The sequence below is a fragment of the Salmo salar genome, chromosome ssa13 (assembly GCF_905237065.1).
Source record: "Salmo salar chromosome ssa13, Ssal_v3.1, whole genome shotgun sequence".
Lineage (NCBI taxonomy): Eukaryota > Metazoa > Chordata > Actinopteri > Salmoniformes > Salmonidae > Salmo > Salmo salar.
Window position 1 is genome coordinate 14832502 of NC_059454.1, and position 15514 is coordinate 14848015.

General features: G+C 42.9%; 2 protein-coding genes across 2 annotated transcripts; one reads left to right on the forward strand and one right to left on the reverse strand.

Moving 5' to 3' along the window:
- Positions 1 to 1550: 1550 nt before the first annotated feature.
- On the forward strand, positions 1551 to 3342 carry tsr2 (TSR2 ribosome maturation factor). The gene is given in 5 exon segments (NM_001141864.1): positions 1551 to 1637; positions 1919 to 2009; positions 2217 to 2308; positions 2451 to 2612; positions 2728 to 3342. Coding segments are annotated over 5 exon segments (546 nt in total). The 5' UTR covers positions 1551 to 1559; the 3' UTR covers positions 2851 to 3342.
- A 92-nt stretch (positions 3343 to 3434) lies between these two features.
- srpk3 (SRSF protein kinase 3) lies at positions 3435 to 14554 on the reverse strand. The gene is given in 15 exon segments (NM_001165338.1): positions 3435 to 4076; positions 4657 to 4749; positions 6309 to 6378; positions 6506 to 6613; positions 6762 to 6859; positions 7019 to 7288; positions 7420 to 7618; positions 10080 to 10245; positions 10578 to 10684; positions 11337 to 11424; positions 11703 to 11790; positions 11994 to 12102; positions 12378 to 13036; positions 13705 to 13813; positions 14528 to 14554. Coding segments are annotated over 10 exon segments (1566 nt in total). The 5' UTR covers positions 14544 to 14554; the 3' UTR covers positions 3435 to 4076; positions 4657 to 4749; positions 6309 to 6378; positions 6506 to 6613; positions 6762 to 6859; positions 7019 to 7263.
- Positions 14555 to 15514: the final 960 nt, after the last annotated feature.

The window sequence follows — 15514 nt, forward strand, 5'->3', positions numbered from 1 at the left end:
GAGCAGCTCACAGATCACTGCACCTGTACATAGCCCATCTGTAAACAGCTCATCTATCTACCTACCTCATCCCCATACTGTATTTATTTATTTATCTTGCTCCTTTGCACCCCAGTATCTCTACTTGCACATTCATCTTCTGCACATCTACCATTCCAGTGTTTAATTGCTATATTGTAATTACTTCGCCACCATGGCCTATTTATTGCCTTAACTTACCTCATTTGCACTCACTGTATATAGACTTTTTGTTTTCTTTTGTTCTAGTGTATTATTGACTGTATGTTTTGTTTATTCGATGTGTAACTCTGTGTTGTTGTATGTGTCGAATTGCTATGCTTTATCTTGGCCAGGTCGCAGTTGCAAATGAGAACTTGTTCTCAACTAGCCTACCTGGTTAAATAAAGGTGAAATAAATAAATAAAATTCCTAATGAAATACCAAACATACCAAAAAACTGATGCCACTATGGTGACGGTGGGGTGATGGTATGGGCAAGCATTAAGCTACAAACAAAAACAATTGCATTTTATCGATGGCAATTTGAATACACGTTGTTGTGCCATTCATCCGCCGCCATCACCTCATGTTTCAGCATGATAATGCACAGCTCCAAGAAGCATGGATCTGTACACATCTCATAGAAGCTGAAAAAGGCCCAGTTTTCCTATGGCCTGCATACATACTCAGGAGACTTTTGTTTTTTTATAATCAGCAGACATGTCACCCATTGAGCATGTTTGGGATGATCTGGATTGAGGTGTATGACAGCGTGTTCCAGTTCCCGCCAATATCCAGCAACTTCGCACAGCCATTGAAGAGGAGTGGGACAATATTCCACAGGCCACCAACAACAGCCTGATCAACTGTATGTGAAAGCGATGTGTTGGCTGCACACCAGATACTGACTGGGGGGAGGGAGAGGGGGGGATTTGTGACCAATAGATGCATATTTGTATTCCCAGTCATGTGAAATCCATATATTAGGCCCTAATGAATTTATTACGAACTGTAATTTTATATGAACTGTAACTCAGTAAAATCTTTGAAATTGTTGCAGGTTGCGTTTATATTCTTGATAAATGTATATACAGTATACACTAGTTGACTGACAGGGGGCGCTGTGTTGAAGCCACCGTACCTCTATCTTGGCTCTATTGTAAAACATATTTTGGAAGTTATATAAAAATGCATTTATTAATGTCTACAAACTTTTTTTGTCCAAGTTTATTCTATTACAGACCTCTTAATTCATACATTTAAATTATATTTTTATGTGAGCAAAAAATATATACAAACCTTTTCCTTAAAGTATACTTTTTTGAGATGACTAATGTTATTTTCCCCACTACAACAAAAAAACAATGTAAATACATATAATTTGGCCCAGGGTTTATATGCATCATTGGTCCCAAAACAATTTCAACATTTTGCCTCACGTTTATTCTGATGGTGGGGAGTGATGGTCGATGACATCTGGGATCAACTTCGTTACCTTGCTTGAGCAAATTCGAATCATTCACTGGTCACTCGTCATGTAATGTCTGATTATTTTCAAAATGGAAGCGCAGAAGACTGCACGTGAACTTTTCACTGAAGCAGTGAGAGCAGTCCTAGAAACGTGGCCTGTTTTACAGGTAGGTGCATATTTTCTATAGCAATCACTGCATATTCGGGTACAGGCTTTAATGGTGTAATTATTCAGTCGTGAATAGCAATAAGGACATTCATGGGCCGTCCTGATAGCTAGCTATAGTTGTTAGGCTGTGAGGTATTTTCCTCCGTGCGCTGTTTGGTTAGCTAGCTCTATAGCGACAACGTTATAAGCGTGTCAGCTTCCCAGAGATCTAATTAAACAGTATACCTATGTTTGTAGTTACATGTGTGTAACAAATAGTGTACAAACGTTGTTTTGCAGATCGCAGTTGATAATGGATTTGGAGGCGTGTACGGCCAACAGAAGGCAGATTGGATGGTGGATGTGGTCCAACAATATTTTCATGACAACGGTAACCTGACCCATGATTTCGATACATAGCCTAACGTTACCCAAATATCTGTTGTATTGTTATATACGTCGCATCTTCCTCTTTGCGTTACTGCACATCTGCTAGTATGAAGCACCCGTGTCTGCTCTGTTTAGATTACTTGTTGGCATGCTGAACAGTCCCAGGCAGACTTTCAGTTCAAGCTAATTAGAACTTCTTTGTTTACAGCAAACCTGCAGCCAGATGAAGTGGAGGACTACATAGCAGACCTTATGAACAATGAGTTTGATACAGTGGTGGATGATGGCAGTTTACCTCAGGTGCACATTTTGTTTTCAATTCAGACATTTAAAATGTCAACATACAATATTGGGGCTAGCTGAAGGTCTCAATTTCATTTTCAACCGTCTGCATTCTTAATGTCAAAATGTCTCCTAAATCAATGCTTTCTTCATTGATCAGGTGGCACAGAAGGTTAGCCAGATCTTCACACAGTGTCAACAAGGAAAGCTTGCGGAGGTCAAGGATCAGATAGTCAAACTTAACAAGAAGAGTGCAGAACGAGCCATCGTCACACCTCAACCAAACGCTGCTGATGTAGAGAGTAATGGAGATGAAACAGAGGTACGTGTTTTATTGGTATAACATGTCAAATTGACTATTTGAATGCTAGTCAGTCTAGTGTCAATTCTGAAAAGGTTGTGATTGTGCCATTGTAAATCTTGTCATTGTAATCCAGTTCATGGAGTGTGAAGCAGCAACGTCAACAAACCCCCCGCGTAGTGCAGCACCCAAACAGACAGATCAACCCCAGTCTCAAGAGGAAAACGATGGTTGGACGACAGTAGTGCGCAAGAAGTGACACTACGGTAGAAGTACTGAGTGAATTGGGATTTTACTGCCGCCTAAGCTCTGGAATTGCTTCCTAACACTGTTGCTGTTTTATACGTGTCTCTGATGGTTCTGTCATATTGGGAGGATGGACATATGTTCTGATGAAAACCTGGACTTCATTAGGGCATCTTCTGAGGAACTGTCACTGTTTACAGGGATTTCAGTAGCAATCTATAGTGTGTATGACTCACCTACAATGCTGATTAAGGCAGCCCCCCGCACCTCTCTGGTTGAGGGGTTGGGTTAAATGCGGAAGACATTTCAGTTGATCAACTGACTAGGTATCCCCCTTTCCAATAGTATGTATTACTGAGTAAGGGATAGAAAGTGTTCCTTTGCACTGATCCATGATCTATTTTCATATCAAATTGATATTAGTCTACCTGCTACATGTCTATTTACAGTATAGTAGTAAAAGTTGTTTGCAGTTCTAAATATTAAACTTGAAAATAGCCAACTTAAGAATGGTGAATTTATTTGAGTGGCATACAGTACTCTAAAACTGCCTGAATCTGGTTTCATTCTGAAGAATACAGGTTAAGATATCTGATCTTTCTTTCAGTCATGTTTAAACATTTTATGTTCACAATAAGCATTCCACAGTTTGGCGACATGTATAAAAAAAAAAAAGTGAAGGATTTTTTTGTAGACTTTTTTTTGTACACCTGGCATATCAAGGCACTATTTTAACAAATGTGACTCAGCACAATGAGAAGTAGATCATCCATTTTAAAACAAACTACAGATATCATATTCATCCCAACCATTTATAGAACCTGTAATGCTGCTTTAATACAAAGAATCTGTAGATTTAGGTTACTGCTACTTATGTGCTCAGAGTAATGGTAACGTAAGTTTATATTAACTTTAGATAAATACTCAACGTTTCATTTAGAAAAGATCTCCTAGGCTGAGAATAACCACACTGACTTAGTGGTACAGTATGGACTCAGTGGTATACAGTAAAGGTTAGACGCATGGTAGTTGTGTTGTGGTGGTGGACAGTAGTCTACAAGTTGAGCCAGGGGTGCTGCAAACACTGAGCGGCAGTGGCTCTCTTCTCTGGTGTGACGTCCAGCATGGTTAGGAGGAAGTCACTGAACTGGGCCGCCTGCTCCAGTGGCCACTCATACTTCTCCAACAGCACCTCAAACAGACCCCATGGCTTCAGGTTGGCTATGTGCCTCAGCTCACCTTCAGGAGGGAAAACAATAGTGAGCTAAACAACATACCACAATAAAAAAATAGGGCCATTGATAAGTCTCTCAGATCATCATTTTGGGGGCTGCTGAGTGGCGTAGCGGTCTAAGGCACTGCATCTCAGTGCTAGAGGCGTCAGATCAGACCAGGCTGAATCACAACCGGACGTGATTGGGAGTCCCATAGGGCGTCGTTAGGGTTTAGCGTCATTGTAAATAAGAATTTGTTCTTAACTGACTTGCCTAGTTAAATAAATCCTATTAGGCACCATACAGGTATGTCAGCTTGTGCTTGTCATTTTGAGGATATTTATGTAGATATCTTCCAGGACCGCTGAAGGAAAATATATTGTAATGGTACATTCTAAGCAGATGACCACTTGAGTATTACGAGACAGGACACGTGAATTGTAGTACTGTAACATGGTCTGACTGACCTTTTCTTGTTGATGAGTTGCTCAACAAGGCATTGTTCTCTTGAACCAGACTATTCTGTGACATAGCTTTTACATACAGTACAAAACCATTACGGATACATTTGACTTTTTTTGCACAAAATTTACTGAAAGACTTACCTCGCCTGTCAAAGTATTCTCGTGAATATCTCCCAGACAGAGCAAAAGGGGGCGGAATGGCTCCCATTAACTCAATGATGTGTGCAATGTGATCTGAGAGAACAAAAGAGAGCATTACGTCACTGTGAAATTCTCATTAAAACAACTCACTATGTAACAGTTTACAAATTAATGGCTTCCTGTTCTGTGTGGAATCAAATTGTCTGGCTTGAACAGCTTATTTACAAGCATGAAACATACATAGCCTAGACAAAACCTCTCCTTGGGGAGCCCCAGATCAGGTATTTCACAATTTTGTTATAGTCCTGAACAAGCTCACCTGATTCACCTAGTAAGGGCTTTTTGATAAGTTGCCGATTGGAATCAGGTGTGCTAGCTCTGGAATAGATCAAATACCTGAAATGGCTGGCGTCCCCGGTAAAGAGGTTTGAGAACCACAGGCCTAGACGATACAAGGTGAGTACAGATCCCTCAAACTCAACTCTGGACCTCAAAGCCAGTTCCACTGCATTGTTCCCCTCTAATCAGGGATTGAATTAGACCTGGGACACCAGGTGGGTGCAATTAGTTATCAGAGATACACAACTACCGTTAAAGTTTGGTGTCACTTAGAAATTCTTGTTTTGAAAGAAAAGTGCTTTTGTCCATTAAAATAACATCAAATTGATCAGAAAGTTTAATTAAATAGTACCCTCAAAACACCAGTCTCAACATCAACAGTGAAGAGGCGACTCCAGGATGCTGGCCTTCTAGGCAGAGTTGCAAAGAAAAAGCAATATCTCAGACTGGCCAATAAAAAGAAAAGATGGGCAAAAGAACAGACACAGGACAGAGAACTCTGCTTAGAAGGCCAGCAGTCACTGTTGACGTTGAGACTGGTGTTTTGCGGGTACTATTTAATGAAGCTGCCAGTTGAGGACTTGGGAGGCGTCTTTCTCAAACTAGACACTAATGTACTGGTCCTCTTGCTCAGTTGTGCACCGGGGCCTCCCACTCTTTCTATTCTGATTAGAGCCAGTTTGTGCTGTTCTGTGAAGGGAGAGTGTACACAGCGTTGTTCGGTTTCTTGGCCATTTCTAGCATGGAATACCCTTCATAGAATAGACTTCATTCTCAGTACAAGAATACACTGACGAGTTTCAGATACTCAACTAGTCTAAAGGCCAGATTTATTGCTTCTTTAATCAGAACAACAGTTTTCAGCTGTGCTAACAATTGCAAAAGGGTTTTCTAATGATCAATTACCCTTTTAAAAATGAAACTTGGATTAGCTAACAACGTGCCATTGGAACACAGGAGTGATGGTTGCTGATAATGGGCCTCTGTACACCTTATGGAGATATTCCATTAAAAAAAATCAGTTATTTCCAGCTACAATAGTCATTTACAACATTAACAATGTCTACACTGTATTTCTGATCAATTTGATGTTATTTTAAAAATGGACAAAAAGGGCTTTTCTTTAAAAAACAAGGACATTTCAACTGTATGTGTGTGTGTGTATATATAACACACACAAAAAAAAAAAATGGGGGATTGGAAATGTATACAATTACATTGATGGAAGCAACAATCTGCAATATTAAAGCTGATCCACCCTTTATTATTATTATTTTTTTTAAAGAAAAGAGTTGAATACCCCTGGTACAGACCTTCATCTCTAGTGTAGTCCTCTCCTGAGTGGGGCTCGAACAGGTAGTCCCCTGTAGCCAACTCAAACGCCTGCAACAAAAATGTGACGTTGGTCAAAATACAATCCACAGAAGGGCAACGCTACAGTGGGAGATCCCAGACGAAACAGGACAGAAGGTGGTGGTTTGAGTGGTCCCGTCACGGTTTCGTAGCTTACCATGCAGGCTACGCTCCAGATGTCTGCTGGAGTGCCGTATTCTGCCCCTATCAACACCTCCAGGGCACGGTACTGGCGTGTCTGGATGTCTTCTGTGAAGTGTTTGTGCTGGGGAAGTAGAGGGGGGGCTGATTAACATCATGCTGTTCTTTACCATCTCCACACATCACAAGAGAACAGCTCCAAGTCCAGGTTATCATGAGAACTGAACATACAGATACAGAGCTTGTTCTTCCTGTTGAAAACAGTCACTTACCACCCAACAGGCATTTCCCAGGTCTGCTATCTTGATGCGTATTTTGTCAGCATTCTGTGGTTCCAGGGGATTGACCAGGAAATCTGCTGCGCTGAACACTAGAGCGACACAGACATACAATTTAGCTCATAATCACAACAACCTCAATCTAAATACAGAGAACAGTAAAGCAACTGCATGCTGGTGCCAGATATACATATGGCAACAGAAGTGACAGACAGGATCACAGACAGAGAGATGCCTAGTGAGATACTGACTGCTGGGGGACAGTCCAGAGCGTTGGCTGTCTCTCCCGGTGGAGTAGCCTGACAGGGTAGACAATGCTGACTCAGACGTGGCTGACAGTATGGAGCCAGCAGACATCCCTGACATCCCAGAGACAGGGCTGCAGAAACGCATGGGGTTGTGGCCGTTCCAGCCCTCCTCGATCCACAAGGAGCCAGATTCCGGGCTGGCCTTGGTGTTAGCCGTGGACGAGACATGGGTGTAGCAGTTCCCGTTTTCATTCCCCTTCACCACAGAGGAGTCTGCCAGAAGAAATGGTATCAAGAACATATGGATTTAATACAGAAACTCAACCAGGAAACACAGCTGCTACCAAATCAACGTTATAAAGGGATTGGCATAGCAGTGTCACTAGTAGAGGTGGACCACTCACTGTTGGCGGTCCTCTCTGGGTCCCCAGCGTCGTCGTCCTGTCCCCAGGGGGTGCGTAGAGGGTTGGAAGGGTCTGGTGGAGAGGTCCCGTCCAGATCCTCCATCTTCTGAAGGTCCACCAGTCTCTCCTCCAGCAGACGCTGCTGCCGCTTGGCCTTCCTCTTCAGCTTCTTCTTCTTGTTCTTGGTCACCTTGCCGCTCTAGACACACAGATGGACATAGAGAGAGAGACAGATACATGGTCAGGCCAGGACGCCTGAAGCTTTCCCAATCATGATGCCAGCCTGACTGACCATGTGATGCTCCCTGACAACACTACCGATACTGATGACTCCAGTTCACAGTACCAGAGGGTCCAACACAGAGAGTGCATGCCAGGCAGAAAAATAGGAGTGTGCAGAAAGGAAGTACCAAACTGAGAAATATTCAGAGTTAGCCCGTCTTCAGTCTCTCTCTCACACACGTCTTCCTCAGACAGGTGAGCTTTAATACATTGTAGTAATATTATGGAGTTCAGATGGTATTAACTATCTATCGACAATGGGGCTCAATTACATTTCACATGATTACTTTTGATTCTAATCCTCATTTCCATGGCAGAACCACTGCCCAACAAACAGAGTTTTGATTGCAAGTAAAACTTGTGGGCACTTAGGAAGCAGACTAAACATGATCCCACCACAACCTCTCTATATCCTGCTAGCTAGATGACCACGCTATTTTGAGCTCCAGCATGTTACCGTCGACAGTTCTCCAGTAGGCCTCTTACAGAAAGTCCATCCCATCTGACAGTATCCCTCAAAGCTGACTTGGTGAACTCACGTGCCCACAGCTGTCTGAACAGGCTTTGGCTCAGTGGGTTAGCTAGCTTTGCGGTGATCTGCTGAGGCAGCTAACGTGAGCCACGCCTGGAATTTGAGGAAGGGCCAACTGTACCACAAGGGATCAGATGGCATTCTGTTTTCCAACTGAATAACAGTGCTACGGCTTTAAACTTCCCCCAGCCATGGCTGGGGGAGCAAACGCACATCCTCCAGTTCAAAAGTCCTTGAGGTTGTTTATTCCACTGCATATACTGTAGTCTACTTGTTAATGGATTTGGTATGAAATGCTGTCTACGCTACAGTAATACATTAAAGTATGGTGCTCTTTAAGTGCCAAATGCCAATCATTCATGAGGTTGGATGCATCGTTCAAAACAAACATTCTAAGAACTGCATACAGTGGGCTAGAAGCCTTCTTGGTACTGGAGGTATATTACAGAGAAATGTGATAGGTTGTTTTCACCTGCTGGGATGAACATTTCCAATTTCAAAAACGAATTTTTAAAAAAGTACTCAAATTAGATCCACATGAAAGGAGGGCAGCTGTAAAGAGAGCCTATAGGATAAAACTGTATCAAGTCAAAGTGCTCACACTTCCTCACATCAAAAAACTGGTGTGAAAAACCCTACAAACCCAATAAAGAAACTGGGTAAATTATTATGTTCTTTGTTGGACAGCAACAGGAGGCTGAAACGATGCTTACATAGAAACCACAGCCATGGGGCAAAGCATTGTCCAGTGAGAATGTATTACATGTGAGAAGGCATTACTGTGAGGTGTCTGACTGTGACGAGTCGGTCACCAAGATCCCATTCCCTCTCCTTGATTTTTTACATGTCGTTTAGAAAGCCAACTACTGTTTTGACATGCAGAGACAGATGATACACTACCTGAGTAGGAGACGAAACCACTAAAGACACACACACCAACCATCGCAACGTCAGAAAATAATCGTTAGGCAACATGATCACATCACACAAAAGCTGAGGTGAGTTATGATCAACGTTAAAGCACTGTTCACCAAAAGTGATGTTTCTTTTTTTTTTTTGCAAGACTATCCCTTCTGTGGCAGGCAGGCAGGACTTCAGTCTGAACATACCTGGTTCTCCCTTGGGGCGGTGCTAACTGCCATCAGAAAACGAGGTAAAAAAAGGAAGGGAGGGACAGTAAACCGTAATGACCACAAAAACAAACACACAAGAAAAACAGGACAAAGTTAGAAACCAAATAGAGACAGAAGAAATGACGATGAGCAGATTTGATAGCAGAAAGTATGCGAAAGAGAGAAGAGACAGACGCATAGGAAACATCTAAACATGCAAGTAACAAATCACCACAGATTTACATCTAGACAGTTTTGACTAAATTTGAGAGAGAAAAGGCTTTTGATGGAGTCAAAGTGAATATACATAGTTGTCTGTATGTGTACAGCAGGGGTTTCAAACATCAGTGTTTTCAGCGAGGTCCGGAAGGCCACACTGACATTTTGTATATCTCCTAGCCATCAAAATTCAAAAGAAAAAAATTCCTCTGTGCATCGTGAAGAGACTATATGTAGACCCATTATAATTTCTACAGTTTCCATTTGGTTTTAACCAGTAAAATGGTCATCCACACCCCTGGTGTACAGTATAACATACACATTACTGTGAAGCCAGTAATTTGTCAAGTCCAATTAAATTTTAACAATTACAGCACACATACAGACACACATTGAAGCACTCACAAGATGACCCTATGCTATAACCCCTCAGAACAAGTTTGACTAATAACAAAACGTATGTTTAAGTTGAAAGTCTAGATGTTGTTTTCATCATAATGAACCAGCCAGCTCACCTGAGGAGCCCGAGGGAGGAGGGGCTCCTGACTGCTGCCACATAGTGGCCTCTGCAGCCAGCCGTCTGACGTACACCTCATCTACATCCAGCAGGATGTTCTCCGGCTTGATGTCGGTGTGGATGATCTTACATTTGGTGTGCAGGTAGTCCAGGCCCTGCAGAACCTGTGGAGGGTAAGACATGGAGCATGTATAAGGGTGGTTGAGATGGATACGTGGAACTGGACAGTTTCTAGTAAAGCTTTACTGACTACTGTATCATTAACATTACTGCTAGCTATGGTAATAACTAATACATTGATCATATTTTCAAGGTTCCCTGGCTATTTTCTAAACGCTGCACCTGTGAAACCGGCTTGATATGCTATAAACTCAGGAGAAAGTGCTGTGGTATTCCTTACCAGTCGGAGAATGCTCTTCACACAGAACAGACGCTGTGTGAAACCTGCTTGATGTGCTATAAACAGAGGGGAAAGAGCTGTGGTATACCACTGTACCTGTCGGAGAATGCTCTTCACGCAGACTAGAGGAAGGCCCATGTAGTTGGACTTGATGATCCACTTCAGCAGCTGGTGACCCAGAACCTCCAGCACCATACACACATCTGACACACCAGTTAAGGAGAAGCCGATTCACTCAAACTTACACATGAAAGATCCCTTTAATACACAGACGAAAATCTTATTTATTTACCATGCCTGCATTTTTATATATCTGAAAGTAGTGTAAAAAAACATGGACAAATTAAAAGCCACCTAATGACCTATTCGTGATTCCTGCATTTTCATAGACCCTGTGACCAAAACACAGGTGTTGTGTCTGTGTGAATGGTTCTGCTTTTTGCAGGAAAATTCATTAACACTTCCATTTTTAACACCTCCTTAACTTGAACTGCAAACAGCCCCCATGGTTTAAACCCCCCTCTCAATTGGCCAGTTCCCTACCGATATGTATAAAAGGGGTCTACCTGCAAAATAAGAGGTAAATTAGGGGCTGTTTGAAAGGGGGTCATATAAACATTGCCTTATTTTATTTTTTACAGGTAACATACCACATCTGTCTGAAATGGGTGAAAGAACACAGGGGAAATAGTAGTACAGGCAAGTAGGAGGAGAGGAACAAGTGGTGTGCAAGGTCCACCAAACCCAGTTGATTACAGGGTCCACCAAACCCAGTTGATTACAGGGTCCACCAAACCCAGTTGATTACAGGGTCCACCAAACCCAGTTGCAGCCGGTAAGCAGCAGAAAGGATACGCACACCATTGACCCCGGATATCTTAAAGTCATCAATAAGCTGTACAATGGTCTCTCGTTTGGGGTCTGTAGGGTCACTGTCTCGCACCTTAGGCCACAAAATAATCGCAGAAAAGTTACTTCAATTCAGAAACAGTACGATCTATCCGTATATGCTAGAGATGTTAGAATGTACCAGACTACGACTCCCCAGAGTCGTTGGGCTAGCTAGCCATCTACACAGTACAATGATTATGACATCAATCAATTTCACCAAACAACTATGCCATTTGCTTTGGAGGATGCCCTTGGGCTTGTTGCCATTAATGAGTGATGTCTGTGGGTGTGCCGTCTGTCTGAGGGTGAAATAAATAGGAATGCACTCACACATCTGAGCAGTTTAATCTCGTCCAGCGCCGTCTCTGTGTAATGCAGAGCACTCTTCACCACTTTCAGTGCCACAAAGCGCTTCCTCCTACACACAAACACAATCATGTCATGACTCAAACTGAAGAGAAAAAAAACTAAACACAGCCAATAATGAAAACTTAGCCATTCAGCACTGAATGAAACAAATTGATGGGAATGAAAAACATTAAAAAAGGATAAATATCATTAGGCTTCTCATTTGTGTATTACTGGTATAGTTTTACAGATGCACTCAAATCAGTCACTTACTGCAGGTCCCAGCATAGCCATACAGTAGAGAAGTGACCCCAACCAAGCTTTCTGACTACATGATATCGGCCATTGAACAAGTCTCCAATCTTCACTGGGTAGTACCCACCTGAAATATACATAGACTTTCACTCACACAGGCTTATTAGCATTATCGCATCATCCTAGTTGATAAATTATATTGTGAAGTTGACATACTGTATCTACAAGGGCATCATATCACAAGTATTATTACAAAATCCATGTGGTGACTACATTCATTACATAACCACCAACACAAGTAATTCCACTCCCTGCTGATTTTTCAAATAGAATAACCTTGACTGTCACTTTCCTAATCTGCCACACTATTGCATCGATCCATTAGACAATTATATAGCCTACCTTTGCAGTAATCCGATGGGTCCTCCTGCTCCTCATCATCTGATCCGAGCAGCTCTGTTGGTGGAGGGGTGAAGTCAGGTGGGGGTGGGCTGAGAGCCTGCGGAGAAGTGGTCTGAGATGAGGTCAGTGGTTTAGGTGGAGTAGAGGACAGAATTGGAGGGATCTCTATTGAGGGTGCTATGGGTAAGGACAGTACGGGGGTGGACAGAGTGTCAGAGGAGGGAGTTAGTGGTATAGGAAGTGGCTGGGTGGTTAAAGCGGAAGGATGTAAGAGATGGGGAGGGCTCTGGGAGAAGTTGAGTGGGGCAGGGATTTGGAGGTCCGGGGGCCTCTGGGAGTGGTTGAGTGGGACAGGGGGTTGGAGGTCCGGGGGCCTCTGGGAGTGGTTGAGTGGGGCAGGGGGTTGGAGGTCCGGGGGCCTCTGGGAGTGGTTGAGTGGGGCAGGGGGTTGGAGGTCCGGGGGCCTCTGGGAGAGGTTGAGTGGGGCAGGGGGTTGGAGGTCCGGGGGCCTCTGGGAGAGGTTGAGTGGGGCAGGGGGTTGGAGGTCCAGGGGCCTCTGGGAGAGGTTGAGGGGAGGGGTGGGAGAGGTTTTTGGTGGAGTCGCAGGCCTGTGTATTGTGAGGATGCGACACAACTCATCTGCGGTGGGAATCTGGGACCTGAAACAAAAACACAGAACAGCCTGATGAAATAACCGTCTCAATATGGTTCCCGTTTGCCTTTAGGAAGGTGGTGACGATGTCTTTGCCTAAACAATAACAACCAGCAAAATATCCCTTTATCTGAAAAAAATGACTAATTACATCAGTTATATTTAACTAGTCATCTAAAAGACTGACTTGACATTCAGCAATGTAAGTACTGCGATTCTCTTGTAAACAAGAAGCATGCATGCGCTTCAATACAGACAATGAGGGGTTTGTGTTTTATTATGAGTGAGACATGCATCACATTAAATTAAAGTGGAGTGCTGACTGTGGCCAGTCTCCAAAATTCATTGGGGGGGATTATGCAATTACCAAGGGATAATGATAGTCCAAATAGTGTACCCCCCATTTCTACATTTGCACGTATTTGTAACAGCAGTGAAATGGGTATTGTTAAGGTTTGCCAGGGTTAAACTGAAATAGGCACAGAGCAGGAAAGGGGGGAGGCATGAGTCAATGTGCTTATCTGGAGAGGTGAGTCGCTCCACCGCCCCCGTGTATTTATAGCACATAGACATAACTACTAGCTAGACAGAACCAGCTGCAAGCTCTGATACATGCTGTTAGCCGACGCATAGGCATGGAATGGGAATAACGTTAGAGTAGCCAACATTGCTCACCCAATATCCAAACTGGGGAGGTTGTCACCGGATCCTTTTCGATGTTTCTTGCCTTTCTTCTTATGCTTCTTACTGTGGGTGCTATGCGGGTTGTGATTACCGCTGGACACTGCTGGCGATCAGGGAATAGATCATTAACTACCATATATCCACAAGGCTAACGTTACGGCTATCATAGAGCTGCCTTGTAGTATCTGCAGTACTCACTCGCATGGACAATCCGCTAGGGTTAGTGCAATGCGGGATCCTTGGGACGTCCCTAACCGTAACCCCCTACCACAGCCGTAACACTTACATAACCCTAACCTAAACCTTTGATTTCACCATTTTTTAAAATGTCAACTTCAATGGGGTGACTTAGGTACGTCCCAAGGATCCAGGGTTGCAAGGAGCAATCAGCTAGCGCCAACTGGAAATATTACACTTCCATTTGCAAATTGGACTAACGTTACTTGCCAGCTGCGGATTTCTTTTTGTGTGAAATCTGAATACATATCGTTGACGTGTAAAACTTAGTAACAAGACGAACAAATATTGGAAAGAAACCACAATGCCACTGGAAATATTAACACATTAGCTAGTTCGTTAGCTGGCTAGTTTAGCTACCTAGCAAGGAGTGTCTGCGCTAGCTGGTTAGCTTGCGTGCGCCAGACAGCTGGCTAACCGTAGCTAGGCTTTTTTTTTTTATACAATGACAGAAACATACAAATCAATTCTAACTCAACGATGAGATAAAGTAGTAGTCATGCGACCATCTTTATCATTTACATTGTGTTAAACGGTATATATAAACATCATCTTTGGCATGTTTTAAAACTCTCACCGTTCATCGATATCATCAGTGCAGCTGTCACCGCACACACTGCTGGCAGGCTGTATTTAGGTTCGCGCCTGCGCTGTAGTTATGAGCACAAGAGCTTTGGGAACAGTGGTGGGGTCAGCTGAGCAGTGGTAGGGCTATGGGACAGTGGTCACTGATCAGGGGGATATGCTGGGATATGGGTATGGCAAGTCATTTAAACATAATCTGTCAAATTTACCCTGGTCAATTGTCATTTCGATTAACCTGGCATGTATCTACCATCCAGGCTGTATCACGGTGTAGCAGGTAGCCTAGTGGTTAGAGCGTTGGGCCAGTAAACGAAAGGTTGCTGGATCAAATCAAAAATGTGTTGTTCTGCCCCTGAACAAGGCAGTTAACCCACTGTTCCCTGGTAGGCCGTCACTGTAAATAAGAATTTGTTCTTAACGGACGTGCCTAGTTAAATTTAAAATCACAACCGGCTGTAATTGGGCCAGGTTTGGCCAGTGTCGGCCTTCATTGTAAATAACAATTTCTTCTTAACTGATTTTTTTTAAATTGAAGAATATAACTTAAATATAATATAAATAAATCCCTAATGAGATTTAGTATAAAATCTGTAGCCTATTCCATTGTTTTTGTTTTTGTTGGTAACAAAACAATTTATAGTATAATGATTTTGCCTATCTCATGGACTGTAAATCCTTGCATTCATAGCTCCATCAATGAATTTAAAATGCAATGATGGTGGTTACATTTCCCCAGCTCCACCCCTCAGCTTTGGCTATACCAAACCAAGTGGATGGGCTGTGGTGTGGAAGACCAGTATAGTTACCAATAGATTGAGGCTTCCTGGTCGCTTGTGCCAACTCATGGCTTGTTTGTCATGGTTATGCTGAAATAATAGCTTGGCCCAACGTTTTGTTTTTCGATGTAGGATTGTACTGAGTAATGGTGATGTTTGGCTGGACAGAGGTTTAGCATAAGAACGTTGAATGTGATACATTG